Source organism: Peromyscus eremicus, chromosome 22 (genome assembly GCF_949786415.1).
Source record: "Peromyscus eremicus chromosome 22, PerEre_H2_v1, whole genome shotgun sequence".
NCBI lineage: Eukaryota > Metazoa > Chordata > Mammalia > Rodentia > Cricetidae > Peromyscus > Peromyscus eremicus.
The window spans coordinates 35,537,777-35,556,741 of record NC_081437.1 but is presented as its reverse complement, the minus strand read 5'-3'; the positions used below and the strand labels follow the sequence as shown (position 1 = coordinate 35,556,741).

At 49.4% G+C, this 18,965-nt stretch overlaps 1 protein-coding gene across 2 annotated transcripts; it reads left to right on the top strand.

Annotated features, from left to right (window-relative positions):
• The first annotated feature begins 10,484 nt into the window (after positions 1-10,484).
• C22H2orf50 (chromosome 22 C2orf50 homolog) lies at positions 10,485-17,780 on the top strand. 2 transcript variants are annotated; one of them, XM_059248584.1, is made up of 3 exons: positions 10,485-10,702; positions 14,651-14,886; positions 16,332-17,780. In XM_059248584.1, the coding sequence occupies exons 1-3, from the start codon at positions 10,485-10,487 to the stop codon at positions 16,685-16,687; spliced, it is 810 nt and encodes a 269-aa protein (XP_059104567.1). In that variant the 3' UTR covers positions 16,688-17,780. The 2 variants fall into 2 exon arrangements, with proteins under 2 accessions (XP_059104567.1, XP_059104568.1); XM_059248585.1 differs by lacking the exon at positions 16,332-17,780 and adding an exon at positions 13,721-13,760 and having other exon boundaries at positions 14,651-14,842.
• Positions 17,781-18,965: the final 1,185 nt, after the last annotated feature.

The following is an 18,965-nucleotide window of genomic DNA, read 5'->3' as shown; positions in this document are numbered from 1 at the left end:
AGCTCTTCCCCAATCCTCACCAAAAACAACATGGTCAAGTCTGTCACAGCAAAACCCCAGTAGCCTGATACCAACCTATCATAGTTAGCATTACTATTACTATTACCATGACCAAAACTACTTGGGGAGGAAAGGGTTTATTTTACTCACCGTTTCATATCACAGCTCATCATCAAAAGCAGCGAGGGCAGGAACTCACACAGGGCAGGAACCTGGAGGCAGGAGCTGATGCAGAGGCCATCGAGGGCTGCTGCTTACTGGCTTGCTCCCCATGGCTTGCTCAGCCTGCTTTCTTATAGAACCCAGGACCATCAGCCCAGGGATGATACCACCCACCATGGGCTGGGCCCTCCCCTGCCAATCACTAACTAAGAAAATGCCCTACAGCTGGACTTGTGGAGGCATTTTTTCCCAACTGAGGTTCCCCCCTTTCAGATAACTCTAGCTTGTGTCAAGTTGACATAAATCTAGCCAGCCCAGCAAGGCTTCCTGCCTCCTGTGGTTAGGAAAGAAGAGAAACTCCGCCTTCTGAAAGAGAGCAAAGGGTGAGAGAAGAGACATCAGCCCTTGAACCCAGAAGCCAGTTTGACTCCAAGCAGCACAACTTTCTAGCCAAGGCTGTAGACTTGGTGCTTCTGCTGAGCCCTTTTCTCCGTCTATAAACTGGGGTGTGATAGCGTGTACCCCACAGGTTCACAGTGAAGTCCAGCAGAGCTGGTACATAAAATCCCCCCGGCCTCAGCATGCAGGCTGGAAAGAGCCTTGACCTGCACAGGCCTTAGACTCCAGCCTCCCTGTCCCCTGAACCTTGAGAAAGTGAGCTTGTGTTCCCAAAACTATGGCAACTCTGAAAACCAAGTATGCCCCCTTTTCTTAGCTCTTCCTCCCCCAGTTCCCCGTCACCATCCTTGAAGGTGACATCGTTCATGGTAGCTTTTCCCGCACTGGCTCCTCTTGATTCTGGGAGAGCAGGGCTTAGCAGTTCACTGGGAGATGACCATGGCAGAGAGCTACCCCAGACCTGCCAGAGGACAGAATGATTTCCCAGCACGGAGGATTCCCTGGGATCAGAATGGTGGGGTGGGGGGTGGGGGACAATAAGGAATTGCCTCAAGCGATCATGGAGACTGAGAAACCCTCGCCCCAGATCCAAAGCCAGCAATCCCGAGGCCCGAGAAGGTCGGTGTGCAGCTCTAGTCTGAGTCATGGCAAGCTCAGTGTGGATGTGAACTGCACGTCAGAGTGGGACGGCCCCATCTCCTCCTGTCCTACCAGAGGACCCAGGCAGGACCCTCGAATTACGCCCGCTAGCTCTCCCAGGGGTTAGCTCATCCCAGGCTGGGGGCAAACCGGAATGGAGCGGTCCTGAGAATTGGGCAGGGGCTCATTCATTCCCTTGGCCTGGAGCCAAGGTCACACACTCTCATTAGTAATCCCATGAGCCACCGGGAACCAGAATGTGCACTAGAAGGAATCCTGCCAGCACCCAATGCAGGCACCCACAGCCCTCACCCAGGCATTTGGCCTCTAAGTATCAGTTCGGGTGTTAAAATCTTGACACCCTTCCATGTCAACTGATGAACAGCTGCCACCCAGCCCGGCCCCTCGAGCCCTCCTCACACAGCACATGGCGCTCCGACATCCATCCCTTCAGGGTAGTAGCTGGGCCTACCTGTTGGCAAATGTTTAGAATGCCTACTGATCCCCTGACAGCAAGGGCAATCTGTGACCCCCTGTCCCCTCAGGTTCACCGCTGGCTCCATGTCCCCAGTCCTTCCCAGACACCTTCTCTGAACATTAAACCTGTTTTCTGTCTTGGATCAGAAATGGCCACAGTGGAATGAGAGAAAACAGTAATTGCTCAAGGCCCCAGGGAGAATACAAAGCCACCGGGCGCCCCCTGCTGCCCAAGGGATGGATTGCAACCACTGCCTACTCAGCCTTTCCCACTACCGCCCTGACGGTCAGAAACGTAATTTTGGGGAAATTAAAGAATAAAGGAAACGATAATGATGATGATGATCGAGGTTTTTTCCAATGCGTGAAATGCCCTCAGTTCTTACTAATAATCAAAGTAAAACTGTGGGTGCTCTTCCTCATCCGAGACAGGGATGAAGACGTGTGGATCTTGGCGACATCTTCCTAGGGTACCAAGATAGCGTGTGGTCCTCTGACCCCCAATGTCGACCCCTAAATGCCTATGTAACCAGCTGAACTTCACAAAGCAGTTAGCACACTTTAGTGAGAAACACTAGTGAACACTTCCAACCTAGAGTATATTAAAACTGTTTTTTGTTTTGTTGTTTGTTTTGTTTTTTGGGGACGGGGTTTCTCTGTGTAGTACTGACTATGCTGGAACTCGTTCTGTAGACCAGGCTGGCCTCTAACTCACAGAGATTCTCCTGCCTCTGCCTCCCGAGTGCTGGGATTAAAGGCGTGTGCCACCACCGTCCAGCAACCCTGAACTTCTGATCCTCAGTCTCCGCCTCCCACGTGCTAAGTTTGCTGAATCGGGCCACCACACATAGTTTACACAATGGGGACAGACCCTGGACTTCATCCACAGCTCTACCAACTGAGCTATAGGCCCAGTTTGCAACTGTTATTTTAATGTCATAGCTGTCGGTGAATTTTTTTAACCATCTCCCAGAGGTTTAATTGGAATGAAATTGTACAATGTCCACTTGCTAAATATGATCTGGGAGGTTCCTGGGGGACATGGGGAGCAGGGGAGTGTCAGCCAGCCGTACCCCAACCCTGCAGCCTGAAAGAAGCGGAGGCCTTCTGAGTCAGTGAGAGGGGGTAGGTGAGCTCTTCTTAGGTCCATCCCTCACCACCTGCACCTTGGACAAGTCACTCACAGTGATGTTTCTTCCTCGTCCTTGAAGGCTGAAGCTGACCCACGTCAAATGCCGGGGCACCGTGGGAGCTGGTGACTGGACGGTTTGGGTTTAGTTTGTTTTGATTTTGAGATGGTAGCCATCGATAGTCCAAGCGGGCTTAGAATCCACAGTCCTCCTTCCTCAGCCTCCTAGGGACTGGGATGAAATCTGAATCATAGCAGAATAAGAGATGGTCAGATTTATAACGGATCTCAGAAGTCTGACCTGGAAAGCAGGACAGCATGTGGGATTCTGTTACAGCAGGCTAGCAAGTGGATTCATAATCCAAGGGAGATTTTAAGGGGCTCTGTCTTCTATCTAGTAGTCCTTCACAACGGGCCTGACGGTTGTAGCCAAAGCTAGGCTAACCCAGCTTTAGGGACTCACAATACCATGCTCTCTCTTCTACCCACGAGGACCATTTTTTAGAAGTTAATTAAGATTCTCATGAAGAGTTTAGCTTTAACTCATATAGAGGAAAAGATATCACAGTAGTTGGGTGAGAGGATTCATGCATGGGGGAGGGGTGTGCTGAGGCAGGGGGATCATGAATTGCAGGCCATCCTGAGGTATATAGCAAAAGCCTAAAAGAATAACATTAAAACTTGATTCAAATGTGTTGCTCCAAATCAGTTGTACTGGGAAGGAAAAACACAAGAGCGTATTTTGAGTTATTAAATGATGTATGTTTTGAAAAAATATTTGCATGCCTCATAGAAACAGTGAAGGAAGTGAGAGATCTCCCACAATCCCAGTCCCCAGGGATACTCTCCAGACAAAGGCCTTTATCATAGATAAAGGCAGTTATCGCTCCCTGTACACTCAACACACATGTAACAGAAACAAACATACATGTCAACAGAGACACGGGAGCTGAAGAGGACCATTTTAATAAGTGAATGGAGCATGTGGGTTGATTTTCTTTCCTACGATGTTTTCATGTGCATGCGTGAGTGCCTAGATGAGTTTATGCATACCACATGTGTGTACAGATACCCCAGGGGACCAAAAGAAGGTTCAGATACCCCGGAACTGTAGCTACAGGGTATGCGGGTTGCCTGATGTAAGTCTTGGGGACCAAACCTGAATTCTCTACAAGAACAGCAAACGCTCTTTACTGCTAAAGCTGCCTCTCCAGCCCCTGCTTCCTTTTCTGGATTACTAATACAAACACTGTTGCATAGAATGGTCGAAATAGCTGCACATCTGAATGAGTGTTTCTACAGAATAAATGCGTGAAAATACTAACAGAGACAGCATCACTTGCCTGTGGTGGTTTTAAGGTACGTCTACAACTTACTTCACACTTGTCCCATCACAGGTGGATTATCAATACTATTAACTCTTCCTTGAATATTACAGTGGTTTGAATGAAAATGGTCCCCACATGCACATACAGAGTGGAACTATTAGGAGGCATGGCCTTACTGGAGGATGTATGTCACTGGGGGGTGGGCTTGGACATTTCAGAAGCTCAAGCCAGGCCCACTGGCTCACAGTCTCTTCCTGCTGCCTACAGATGCAGATGCAGAACTCTCAGCCCCTTCTCCAGCACCACATCTGCCCGCACGCTGCCATGTCCCACCATGATGATAACGGACTAAACCTCTGAAACTGTAAGCCAGCCCCAATTAAATGTTTTCCTTTATGAGAGTAGCTGTGGTCATGGTGTCTCTTCACAGAAATAGAAACCCTACCTGAGACAATTATGGTCAAGAGTACTGGTTTCCAAGGTATACAAGATGGTAGAAATGACCCAAGATGGCTTTTGTAGTTGAGTTAGAAAGGGTATATGTCTCCAGCTTGGCTCTTTCCTCCTCAAGTACTTGATGTCTTAATTATCAACTTGACAGGTTCTGAGGTCACCTGGGAGAGACACCTCTGGCAGTGTTTGTGAGGGCATTTCCCGAGAGGTTCTGCAGGGCAATGAGGAAGACACTGGTGCACTGGGCACAGTTCCCAGCAGCATGGTTAGTGCTGGCCTCCTCAGAACTCCATGACTTCCCTTCAATCACTGCGCTTGGGAGGCACAGGCAGGGGATCCCTGTGAGTTCAAGGCCAGCCTGGTCTACAGAGGGAGTGCCAGGATAGCCAGGATTGTTACACAGACAAAACCTGTCTCAAAACAAACAAACAACTCCCTGATTCGTTATTTACAAATGACATGGATGGAACCGGAAGACACCCTGCTCAATGAGAGACGCCAGGCACAAAAGACTGACACCACAGGATTTCACTTGTTTGTGGCATCTAAACTGACGAAATTAAGAGAAGCAGAGAGCAGTGGGCAAGAGTTGCCAGAGGCTCAGGATGGGGAAAGCTGGGTGACATCAATCAAAGGTTCCAAGGTTATGAGACAAAAAGAATTAGTGTTGTTTTTGCGATCTATTACGTAACACGGGAAATAGCAAAATGTGGACTGTACATTTCAGAGTTGCAAACGGAGTAATTTCCAATGGTCTCACCACCCAAAAACGATGTGCTTGAAGCTCTGCTATGATTCCTCATACCGACTGTGGCACGTGTGTGCTTACACCCCAAATAAATAAATAATAAAGAAATGTAAACTTAACAAAGAGCACCATTTGAGAAGACAGACATGTTAATGTGTTCCCCATCCATGTAGAAGGCTTCAAGCCAGCTCTGGCCTGGCCCCAGCCCAGGCTCCCAGGAAGCTGTGGGTGTTTGCTCAGAGCTAATAAGCGTACATCTGGGAACTCTTCTAATAGACTTTGGAAACAGCTAAAACTCCCAAGTTGGGTTCGTTCTGTGTGTCTTAGAGGAGACCCTAGCGAGCCTTCTTCACCTGGTCTTTGACTCTTACTAACATGACCACAGGATTTTCCACAGCTGGCGCTGGGCATCTCAGGGTAAGTGGCCTCCCAACTCCTCAAATCTCACCATGTCCAGAGCTCATCACAGAAAACACGGTGCCCTTGGGTTCCATGGGACCATGATCAGCCATCAGGAAGCCAGGAACACAGAGCAATTCCGTTCAAAAAGCAATCATGTTGAAAGTAAAGGAATTTGACTGTAAAATAGCTGGTATTCAGACAAGAACCCATCAACGGGCTTAAGAGTGTATTCCTTGGCTTTAAACGTTAACTTTAAACAACCAACTTCCACGGAAATATTCAGCCTCCATACTCACTAGCAAACTGGCCATGAGAGCTAGTCTAAATGTCTGACCAGCCACTTTAGTGTGAACTGTTGCACTTCCTGTCACTAGAGAACATGGTGAAGGGACCAGGGCTGAAGCATCCGAGCAAATTCGCTGCCCTAACTGCTGAGTGCCATGGCCCACGTCAGCCTGATAAGGACTTCCCTCAGCACACAGAGAGGACCTTCTGGGGAGCAACAGCTTCCATTCTCTCCAAGAAAGAAAAAAAAATCCTCTGTCTCAGAGTTCGAGGCCAGCCTGGGCTACAGAAGGAGTTCCAGGACAGCCAGGGCTACGTAGAAAAACCTTGTCTCCAAAGAAAGAATGAAAGAAAGAAAGAAAGAAAGAAAGAAAGAAAGAAAGAAAGAAAGAAAGGAAGGAAGGAAGGAAGGAAGGAAGGAAAGAAGGAAGGAAGGAAGGAAGAAAGAAAGAAGCTCCCCGGCTGCAAGGAAGTCGAGCTGCTGTGGAACATGCGGTTCCCAGATGCACTCTGACATCTAACATGGTGGGGACCCATCCTCACAACACTATGTAAGGACACAGCTGCCACCTCAGACTCAAGAGCATCCATGAAAACCTGTGCAGTTACCGGAGCAAAGACAAATGGCAGGAGGAAGTGTCACAACTCATCACTCCACTTTTTTTTAAAGATGTATTTATGATGTATACATACAGTATACAAACATGTATACCTGCAGGCCAGAAGAGGGAGCCAGGTCTTATTACAGATGGTTGTGAGCCACCATGTGGTTGCTGGGAATTGAACTCAGGACCTCTGGAAAAACAGCCAGTGCTCTTAACCTCTGAGCCATCTCTCCAGCCCCCACATCACTCCATTTAAACCCATGTGTAAACGTCACAACTCTGAGAGGAAAGGGATCCTGGCGGTCTGGAGCCAAGAAATACCACAAAGCCACACCGCACAACAAACCTCACACAAGTTTTATTGGGAAAAACACCGGGGGGTGGGGGCTGCCTCTGCTCAGGAGAGAAGCAGTAGAGAACTGAGTGGGAGGCCGGTTTATACAGGGTTTCTTCGGGGCGGATTTTTTTTTTCCAGGGTGGAGATTTCCAGGGTAGGAATTGGTGGGATTTCAAGTCCTGAGCTTGAGGTGAGTTAGGGGATTGGTTGGATTTTGAGCTCAGGGATTGGTGGGATTTCAAGCCCCAGAACTGAGCTCAGGCTTTTTACCCTACACTGTGCTCCCCAGAACACCACACTCACCTCAGCCCCTTCCTCATGCCAACACCAAAAGATGATATGTAAGATCCTTCCCGAAAGGAAAAGTACAACCCAGGACCCCCAAGACCACATTCTCGGCATAAAGATTTATTTGCCTCAAAGGGACAGAGGGCAGGGATAAGGGACAGAGACAGGAGATAGAGGACGAGAGCAAACAGGAAGGGAACAAGGGACTGTGGGGAGGGATATTTGTCCCGGTGGGACAAAGGACTGCCTCTGGATAGAGAGGAGACAGATGTGGCCCGTAGGAAAATGGCAGTTGATAAAGGGAAAGGGGAAATCCAGTGTTAGGATGAGGTGTCTAATTTTAATCGAGCGTGTTAATTAGGTGAGCCAAAGGAGAGCTTTGGATCGCTAGACCTCAATAGTCTGATAGCTGATGTTGGTAGTCAGCCCCAGGAGGAAGTAGCCAAACAGGGAATCTAAGAGATTTTAGCAAGGCAGAGGATATCGGGGAGAAGGACAGGGCCTGCCAGAGCCATGTCTGCCTGGCCCCGGTTGGCTGGAGTCCTTCCTGCCCTGGCCCACTGGGCCTCCCTACATTTATCTCAGCCAGAGCCCACCCTTCCTAGGGGTCACAGCGATGACAGCCTCACTTGTCTCTTGTCCCTGTCCTGTTGGTTCCAACTCTGCATTCACTTTGATGCTTACAACTCATCAGCACCCCCTCTGTGCAGAGTAAACTCCCAAAACATCCCTGTATTTGGCTGCATCCACATCCGACCTCCAGGTCTGGACTGTGCTTCCTTTCGCTGGAGATTTTACACTCCCCAGTCTGCTCATGGGCAAAATTCTTCTCATCTGAGAAGACCAAACCCTGCTACCTCTTTCATAACAAACTTTTCCTGGGGAGACGCAATACACTTGTCTTAGGGTTTCTAGTGCTGTGAAGAGACACCATGACCACAGCAACTCTTCCAAAGGAAAACATTTAATTGGGTGACTTACAGTTTCAGAGGTTCCATCCATTATCATCATGGTGGGACATGGCAGTGTGCAGGCAGACATGGTGCTGGAGAAGGAGCTGAGAGTCCTATGTCCTACAGGCAACAGGAAGCAGACTGTGACACTGGGCATAGCTTGAGTATAGGAGACCTCAAAGCCCACCCCCACAATGACTAACTTCCTCCAACAAGTCCACATCTCCTAATAGCACCACTCCCTGTGAGTTTATGGGGGCCGATGACATTCAAACTACCACAACACATCTATTCACCTCAGACTGGGAGCCCACAACAGACCAAAGTATGGATACCATTAAAAGCCTAACTAGGTGAACCGCTGAGTTTTAGTGGGGTTACTTAAGGGACGATGGGTGAGGGGTTACTTACGGAGAGAGTGATTCAAAGACAGCTGCATCACCAAAGCCTGCCCCAGCACAAATGACAGCTCGCAAAAGCTGGGGACCTGCAGCCCACCACACAGCCCGCAGGCAGCTCAACAGGTTGGAGAGTGTGTATTCCAGGTGCCTCGGTTGGTTTGAGTCTCTTTCAGGCAGCTCTGGTGGCCTCTGGTTCCTTCCAGGCCCCTTGACTGGTCTCAGAGTCTCCTTTGCAGCTTGGCTCCTCTGAGAATGGATCCTCTCAGCACCCGCTACTGTTTACTGTGGGGAAAGGCGGAGCCTAGTGAGTCTGGTCAGTTTCAGGGACTTCCTGAAGCTATTTTGAGTTGTTTACTTCCTGTCTTAAGGAGCTTGCCGACCCTAGAGCAAGCTGCTCCACAGCATCGGAGCTGAAGCTAGGAGAGTCATCCAGGCGCCACCTCTTGGCTGAGCCCCAGGCACCAAAGCATCCCTCCACTTCAGCACCTCTGTCTACACTTGGTTGTTTCTGTTCTCTCCAGGCGGTGCAAGGAAGGAGCACCTTACCTAACAGGAGTCAGGCACGGAGTATCAGGGAAGGAATGAGGGGGTCTATCAACAAACCCTCCCAGGAAGCACCATGGCAGTGTGGAAGAAGGGCACCATGCCTGGACCAGAAGTGATGGAAGTGTCTGAGTGTGGCTGAGTTGGAAAAAAAGCTAATGGTGCCACTGAGGGAGCTGGACTTCTTGGGGTAAGAGGAGAAACTGAAGTGGGATCCATACCAGGACTCCTACCCTTAAGTCCTCAGTGTTCCTTTTATGACGAGCTAAACTCAAGGCCACCTGGACCGTCACTGTTGGATTCTTACCTGCAGACTGGGCTTTGGAAAGCCTTCCTTCTGGACTGGAGTGTGACTCAGTGGTAGAGCGTATGCCTACAAATGCTGCCCCCGGGGTGGTTGGCCAGATCAATGACAGGGCTCCGTGGGCTCTCTGGGCTTTCAGGAGGAACATACACTGGTGTCCTGGCTAGTTTTATGTCAATTTGACACAAGCTAGAGTCATCTGAAAGGAAGGAACCTCATCTGAGAAAAATGCCTCCATAAGATCCAGCTGTAGGGCATTTTCTTAATCAGTGATTGATGGGGGAGGGCCCAGCCCATTGTGGGTGGTGCCAGCCCTGGGCTGCTGGTCCTGGGTTCTGTAAGAAAGCAGGCTGAGCAAGCCCCTCTCCATGGCCTCTGCATCAGCTCCTGTCCTGACTTCCTTCAGTGATAGACTATGATGTGGCAGTGTAAGCCAGATAAACCCTTTCCTCCTCAAGTTATTTTGGATATGGTGTTTAATCGCAGCAATAGAAATCCTAACTAAGACAATTGATAAGATGTCTTCCTGCACCTCACCTCCCTTGGCCTGCCGGTCAAGGGGCTGCCTCCCCTGGGAGCCTGCGGTGTCCACCAGGGGGCAGCACAGGATCGTGCTCCCGCTCACCTGCCCACGCAGCTCTCCGGAGCACCGCCTACTGGGGGACCCAGCGACACTGTCCCGCCCTCCGGCCCAGGGGAGGAGCTGGGCAAAGCACAAGACAGTCAACACCCCACCGAGGGGCTCAGATGTCCTCAGCAAGCACTCAGCGGGGTCCGCCCCTTCCCATGTGCACTCGGGAGCCGCCTGTTCCCCGGGCGACAGTCAACACAGGCAGGACCGGAAAACACAGCTGGGCACAGATGCTGCCCCAGCCTGGAGAGTTTCTGTCCCTTCAGTCACTCAGAGCTCGGTATCCGGTCCGGGACGATGTAGGGGGACCTTGTGCAGGCTTTCCTGGGTTAAGACGAGAGTCTCCATCAGTCTCTCTCTTTTCTCTCTTCTCTCCCTCTCCCGCTCTCTCCAGTGCCCCATGGACAGCCAACACGCTGGGCTCCCCAAAACCACATCATCCGGGTACCGATTGCCCTCTACCAGGCCTCTTGCCTCAGTTTCCAGGGCCCAAGGTGGCCCCGCAGCAAGCAGGGGTCTTCTTGCTGGTGGCTGCCAGGGTACCTCAGCCCTGGGTGTGCAGCAGGACCAGCTGTGGAGGGAGCTTGTGGAAGCCGAGGAGCGAGGCCAGCGGCGTTGGTGAGTGTCCTGCCCCTGCCTCCCTTCTGCCCTAGGCTTCCCACACCCCCACCTGCCTTGGAGTCTGAGAAGGTGCTGGGTAAAAGAGAATCAGGCCCAGATTGGGTCTGAAGCAGCCACAAGACCCCAGGGCCTCAGTCCCAGCAGGGGGCTGGGAATATAGACAGAGAGAGGGCTCTGGTCCCATCTCCCATCTCACAGCAATCTCTCCAGCTGGACGTGGCAGGCTAGATGGGAGGGATGCTGGCCTGGGGCTGGGGGTGGGGGCCCTCCTTCGTGCTTTCATTCAAGGAAGGATACCACATGAGCCTTTGTGGGCTGCCAGGGGAAGCTGGGTGGGTTTGGCCCGGGTTCAAGGGGACCTCCCTTCCAGGATTCCAAGAGAAGCAGGTAAGCTGCGCAAGGACAGCCTCTGAGCTGTATGCCCAGTGTGAGTTTGGAGTTTGGAAGACAAAATGGAACTATGCGGAGTAGCTGGAGAACAGAGGGGAGGAAGATGGCTGAGAACGAGCAGCCGAGCAGCTGTGAAAGTCTAGATGAAGGTTTTCCAAAGGCACACGCTGTCCTGAGCTTTGCACACGCTGTCCTGAGCTTTGCACACGCTGTCCTGAGCTTTGCACACGCTGTCCTGAGCTTTGCACATGGTCGCGCTCCAGCTTCTCTTCTCCCCTCTTTTAGGCTGGCCGGCAAACTCAAGGCTTTGTATAGGATGCAGGCACTCTGCCACAGAATTCGTCCACATAAGCAAATGTCAGAATTCCCTTATTCGAGGCAGAGCAATATTCTGTTGCATGGATATACCACATTTTTTAAAATCCATTTCACTTCTCACCGTTTCCACATTTTGACTGTTGTTACGTGCGTCACAGCGAACACGGGAGAGCAGATTTCTCTTCAAGATCTGACTTCCCACTTTTCAGATAAATATTCAGAAGTGGAATCAGAAACCAGCTCTATTTTTGTCTATAGGGGCTATCACACTGTTTTTCATAATGGCGGCACCACTTTGCATTTCCATTAACAGTGTGCCAGGATTCCAGTTTCTCCACTGCTGATGCTCATTGGTTGTTTTTGGTGCCTCCCTGCAGCCCCCATTAGGTGGTCAGAAGCACAAGCCTAGGCTGGCAACTGGCAATAGTATTGGAGTAGCACCCCAAAACTGTACAATCTGCCGCTGTCTCTAGGGAGATAGAAATGGAGTTGGAGCGTGCTCAACTGTGCCTGACGTTATAGCTATAGAATTGCTTTCAGGCTACCCGGGATTTCCCTGTGACTACCTGACATCACCTGTCTTCTGCATTGGTTGTGGTGTGGGAGCAGAGAAGCACAGATACAGGCCATTCACCTCCCCTAGCCCCCTCAACATGGCCCGAAAACAGGAAGTGGGGTAAAAGTCTGCATGGAACAGGCAACTTGGAAAAAAAAACACTCCCAACCCCTTTGAACCCCCCAAAATGGCTTCATTAAAATATATGTAGACTTAGCTGGGCAGTGTGATGCACAGCTTTAATCCCAAAACTCAGGAGGCAGAGGCAGGCAGATCTCTGAGTTCAAAGACAGCCTGGTGTACAGAGCACATTCCAGGACAGCCAGGGCTACACTGAGAAACCCTGTCTTGAAAAACCAAAAATGAATAAATAAAAAGAAAAGAAAGAAAAACAAAAATAAAAAAAATAAAAGACGAAAGTAAACTTGATACTACAGAGATGCCTCAATGGTTAGGATCACTTGTTCTTCTTGCAGAAGACCCAGGTTCAGTTCCCTAGCACCCCACCTAGCATCTCAGAACTGCCTGTAACTCCAGTTCTAAGGAATCTGGCGCCCTCCTCTGGCTTCTGTAGGTACTGCACACATACATGTTGCACATACAGACAATTGTACACATTACACATAAATTCTTTACAAACTCTTAATATGTAAAATTGAGGCCTAACACAGTGTTTTAGTTACATTTCTATTGCTGTGATAAAACACCATGACTGTGGCTGGAGAGATGGCTTAGTGGTGAAGAGCACTGACTGCTCTTCCAGAGGTCCTGAGTTCAATTCCTAGCACCCACGTGGTGACTCACAACGACCTGTAATGAGCTCTGGTGCCCTCTTCTGGCCTGCAAGGACACGTGCAGACAGAACACTGTATACACAATAAATAAATCAATCTTTTAAAAACAAAACAAAACGCCATAACTAAGGCAGCTTATAAAAGAGTGTTTGATTTGGGGCTCTTGGTTCCAGAGGACTAGAGTCTGTGGCCATCATAACAGAGAGCATGGCACCAGGCAGGCAGACATGGCATTGGAGCAGTAGCTGAGATCTCACATCCGTATTCAAAAGCCAACTGGGAATGGCATGGGCTTTTTAAGCCTCAAAGCCTGACCCACTGACACACCTCCTCCAACCAGTCCATATGTCCTAATCCTTTCCAAACAGTTCTACCAACTAGGAATCAGGCATTCAAACACATAAACCCGCAGGACCATCCTCATTCAGACCATCACAAATGGTGATGGCTCAAGCCTGTAATCCCAGCATTGGCAAGGTTGAGACAGGAGGATCAGAAGTTCAAGGTTGCCAAGGGTGGCAGTGTACAGCTTTAATCCCGGCACTTGGGAGGCAGAGGCAGGCAGATCTCTGTGAGTTCAAAGCCAACCTGGTCTACATAGAAAGTTCCAGGCCAAGGCAAGGTCATCCTCAGCTACATAATGAGTTCTAAACTAACCTGGACTAAAACAGACAAATGAATAAATAAAGAAACTGTAAACTTAAAGTGTTAAACACATTTGCGGTAAGAAGAATTTGTGGAAATTACAAGAACAAGATAGAAAAAGCCACAGGTCGCTCTGTGGGCTGCTCCATAAACACAATGCGGGCACTTGGCATTTATCATGGTTACACAGCATTTGAACTCCTCCATGGCGATATAAAGACTTAAAGATATGGTGAAAGTCAATCTTCAGAATATTCCAGAAAAAAAAGAAAAAAAAAAAACTCACTCACGTTTTTATGTTTTCCTTTCCAGGGCTGAGAACTGGGGTTTCCTGAAAGACTACGACCCTTTGGTAAGGCAGCACTCACCCTCCAGAAAACTGTTTGCAGCATGAATATCTTTCTTCTTTTAACTGAATTTATTGAGTACCTACTCTTTGCTCTGTGCCGGAGTGAGGAATAGAACAGTATTGTTTAAGTAATTCAAGGTCTAATGGAAAAGAAAATATTTATATAGAACATTAAGAAAATATTTATATAGAACATTTAGAAAAAAATTACCCAGTTGGTTGATTTTATTAAAGATATCACACACACACTCACACTCACACACACTTTTTGGTATGTCTGTGTGAGTGTATTTCTGTGTGTATGTTTGTATACGCAGTTGTAGGAGAGAAAGGGGAAGCTGGAGGGATGGCTGTTCATGATGTGGGTGCTGAGAACTGAACGCTTGGTGTTTAGAGGCTAAGCCACCTCTCCAGCCCTGCGAGTTTTACTAAAAATAAACCAGGAGCCGGTATCTGCACACATTACTCCCAGCACTCTGGGAGAGGCAGAGGCAGGCGCATCTCTGTATTGTCCAAACCAGCCTGTTCCTTAAAGCAAGTAGTAGGCCAGCCAGGGCTGCCGAGTGAGGCCTTGTCTCAAAAACAAAACAACAAAAACAAGTGGCTGATTTGCTGCTGAGACTTCTTGCCTAGTTGAGGAGTCGGCTCAACTCCAGAGGAATGTGTGCCCCAAGTCCCCTAAGGAGAATGGACTTGAGTAAACGCTCTGAGTCTGTGTCTCCAGTCGACCCTCCACCCTGCCCGAAGTGGATGTTGTCAAGACCCTTTCTGGCTCCCATTCTGGGCTCCAGCTCCAAACCGGGATGTGAGCATCCAAAGAACACCTCAAACACAGTGCACAGGTTCTTCATTTTCCCACGGTACCCGTGACCTGAGATGTCTCCTCTCCTCAGGGAAATAAGAAGGAGCCTGAGGAGCTGCCTACCGATGTGCCCTTCTTCTCAGACACACTCCCCAGCTCCACGAGCCGGGAGGTGGGCAGCAGGGTGGACACGCCCCTGGGGAGAGCCCTCACGCACATGGACTTCTTCTTCTTGGAAGGCACGCGGAAGAAGAAGCCGGAGGATGAGCTGCAGCCCGTGTAGAGATCTCAGGGTGGACCGCAGCAGGTGGGTATGGACTGGACCAAGCCCAGACAGCCCTCGGAGCATGGGTACTCTTGGCTCAGTCCCACATGGGACAGAAGGAGGATTCCAGAAACATTCCAGGATCACAGAACCTCAGCCCTTCCAGCTCAGGACCCAGGGATGCTGGAAAGAGAACCCAGTATTAAGGCCAGAGCATGTCTGACGGGTTCAGTCTAACCTTATAACCATGAGGTTTCTCACAGCTCCTGCCTCTGTCGTCTGTCTGTCTGTCTGTCTGTCGGGGGCATCTCGGCCTGACTTCATGCATTGGGAGGAAGCAAGGTGAGCTGGTAACACACAGCCTTGGGATCTGACCGGAAGGCTGCAGCCTTCTTTCTGGGAGTCTAAGGTCAAAGCGGGGTGTCCTGACCGATCCGAGATCACAGAGCTAGGCGCAAAAGTCACCAGTGAGTGCAGTCAGGCGTCAAGGTCATACTGTAGCCATATCACATGACCTTGAGTTGGACGGGTACAGAAGGAACCCTTAGGGGCTCGGTACAGGTGCAGCCTGTGTTTCTGGTATGAGCATGCTGTACGTCACTCTACCCATCACCACCTCCACCTCCCAGAGAGCTATTTCTGTCCCAGTGAGAGTCTAGAAGAGAGAAAGAGAAGTCAAGACTGGGGCTGGAGAGATGGCTCAGCCGCTAAAAGCACTCGCAGAGGACCTAGGTTCCACGTCCAGCACCCATGTGGCCACCTGTAACTCTAGCTCCAAGGAATCCAAATCCAATGCCCTCTCTGGTCTCCACAGGCACCTGAATGTGTGTGTGTGTGTGTGTGTGTGTGTGTGTGTGTGTGTGTGTGTGTGTGTGTCTGTGTCTGTGTCTGTGTCTGTGTCTGTGTCTGTGTATATATATATATATATATAAACACACATAATTAAAACTAAAAACAAAAACTAGGACCAAGTAGAGCTGCAGGTGGCTCACTTGTGCACACTGGAGAGACTCATAAAGACTTCTCTAACCCGTCTCCTGGGACATGGGACCGGGGGCCCTGAACTGGTCCCCAAGCCTACAAGCACAGCCACTTACAGACGGCACATCACTGAAGCCCATATCACCCTCTTCTTGGGTATTTTCCTCGCTATCCAAGAAGCCTGGATGCCAAGGCAAACCGTTGGGGTAGCCTGGTCAGTTCCCTGTGATGTCTGACTCAGGGCAGCGATACCTCTCCAGGCCTCCATCTCCACAGTTAGAGGATGGGCAGGAAAGGGGAGGAGACAGATCTCAAGGCTATCACGGGGGTTGCGGGGTCTGTTCTCCAGATCGCATTGATCAGCAGGGACCATAAAGTACCAGAGTGCGTTGGTCAGCAGGGACCGTACAATACACCTCACCGACTCCTTTCCCATCCACAGACCTTGCCTGGAACACCATACTGGGAAAAGATCTTGTCTACATATCTCTCGGGGGTTTTTTTTTGGACCAACAGGTTCCCGGAGCACAGGGTTCCCTCTGCTCGTCTCCAGAGTGCCAAGGACAGCTGAACCAAGAAAGCCTGAAGGAGAGTATGGCATGCCGTGGCTGCACGACTCTGCAGGTCACAGCTAGCCCCTCATACCCTCCACCTAACATACCACCCCCCCCATCCCGGTCACATCTTCAGGCTCTTCAGGAAGGTCCTTGCTTTGGACCATCACTGTCTCCCCCACGGGCTGAGGAAATGGAGATGGAGGATCCATTCACCAGCGTCTTCTCTCTTTGGGACCAGAACAAAGAAGGCTGGATGAGCCAGGCAGTCTCCAGACCTAGGCATGGAGACGTGGCACCACTCCACAGCATCACCGGAACACCCTAGGGAGCTTTGTCTAGAGAGTCAACCCGGGCAGCTCAGAGCCTAGAGTCATCTGGGCAGCACCAGGGGTCCAGAAGGGACGAGGCTGGGGAGCTGAGGACCATAGCAGGGCAGAAGGAGCCCTTCACCCCCGACCACTGCATCTCTGAGCGTCTCTGCCTCCATCTGCTCCATGGTAGAAGCTACCTCTGCTTCCAGTGACAAGAATGACCGCCGGCCGTGGAGGCATGGAGTGACCATTGGGCATCTTCCTGTACTAGGCATGATGAGGTCATGTACAGGGAAACATGAGCTAGCCTGAGAGGTACCAATCCACCAAACAATGTGGACACCAAAATGAAGGAGAGCAGAAGGCCAACCTCGGCTACACCCCTGACTCACATGCACACACACACACACACATTAGTAAAAATAATTACAAAAATAATTACATTTTTTAAAGTACTGAACTCTTGAGGATTGTAGAATAAAGAACAGAAATATCACCATTTTAGGCCTAACACTCATAGCTAATTTAGGTGTGAATTAATAAAGGCCATAGAAACCTTTAGTTAGAGATTCATAGTGAGCCCCATCAGTAGAAGGGCAGCTGACATGATGCACCTCCCAAAATGACAGTCTGGAGACACGAGCTGTGTCACCAAGGACAGAGACACATTCTTGTCACTCTGTGAAAGACAAAGGGAGCTGAGGCCGGGGGCCCAGGATAAAGGCAGTACAGTCCAAAACCTCAGTCCATTCCTGGGTCTATAGGGAACACTGTGGGGAGTAAATGCAGATGACAGACGGACAGGGAGCTGCATTGGTGCCATAACCTGTCAATCACGCTGTGCTGGCGTAGAACCCAGCTTCTGAAACTGAGCTGGGGTCAGGTAACTGCGTGGGGGGTCTGCAAAAACTTGGTCACAGTAAGTGTTTTGGACATGCAGGGACCAAAAATTAATTCAAAGTCCAACACATAACGGACTCCAGATGTTCCTGGCAGTGCTGGCCAGTTGTTGTATCATGTGACTTCACCATAGCTGTGGCTCTGAACATACAGTGTGTGTGATTTGTACTGAGCAGGCTGTCACACCACACGACTTTAAGAGACCCACAGGCCCATGCACACATGTGTGCACACATGCACACACACACACACACACACACACACACACACACAATTGCTGCTCTACTTGACTCAAGTTTCATTTTTTTTAAAAAAAAAGGTATTTGGCTTGCGGTTAGAACAGTTTCCAACAATTTCTAAAATAGCCTTAAACAGACTGTGCCGTTTGGTGTTAGTTATTTCTGTAAAGGGCAGTCTCTGTTTTGGCAGTTATAAAATCAAAGTATCAGAGGGCTGCAGGGAGGGCTGAGAGGTAAAGGGTAGTGGTTGCTCTCCCAAAGGACAGGGGTTTGCTCCCTGGCACTCACATGGCAGCTCCTGATTGTAACTCCAGTTTCCGGGGATCCAACGTCCTCTTCTGGCATCAGGCATGTTTGTGGTACACAGACATACATGCAGGCAAAATACTCACACACATAAAATAAAAATAGAATTTTTTAAAAATTTAAAAATTAAGGGGCTGGAGAGATGGCTCAGAGGTTAAGAGCACTGGCTGCTCTTCCAGAGGTCCTGAGTTCAATTCCCAGCAACCATATGGTGGCTCACAACCGTCTGTAATGAGTCCTGGTGCCCTCTTCTGGCCTGCAGACATACATGCAGACAGGACATTGTATACATAATAAATAAATTTAAAAAAAAATAAAAATTAAATAAAAATATCAGTCAACTCTGAAAAATGTTGAAAATGTTCTACTTTCTGTCCTATCAAATATTCAGCCAAGATTTAATTCTTTGTGTAAAAATAAACACAACCACCTCAGTATGCAAAATGACTTTCATTTTTAATAAATTCTAAAATTATGTGTAAACCAAAGAATTGTTTTAAAATAAATTTATTTGATTTGCAATCAGCTGGTGTTCGATTTATACAGTGGTTTTGTTTTTGTTTTTTTTTTTTAAGTTCAAGGATGTTTTTTACTAGAGTTTGAGAAAAGCAGAGAGCAGGCAAACTGTAAATCTTGGAAAAAAGGAACCATGTCCTTTATTTAGTAAGTAGCCAGTGTGGTGTGAAAAGTGGGGGAGGGTAGTGTCTGGGAAAGGGAGGGAACCCAGTGTCTGGGGAAGCATGCTTCAGAAGGAGACAGAGGAGGAGACCCCAGTGTCTGGGAAAGTGTGCTTCAGAAGGAGACAGAGGAGGAGAACCCAGTGTCTGGGGAAGCTGCTTCAGAAGGA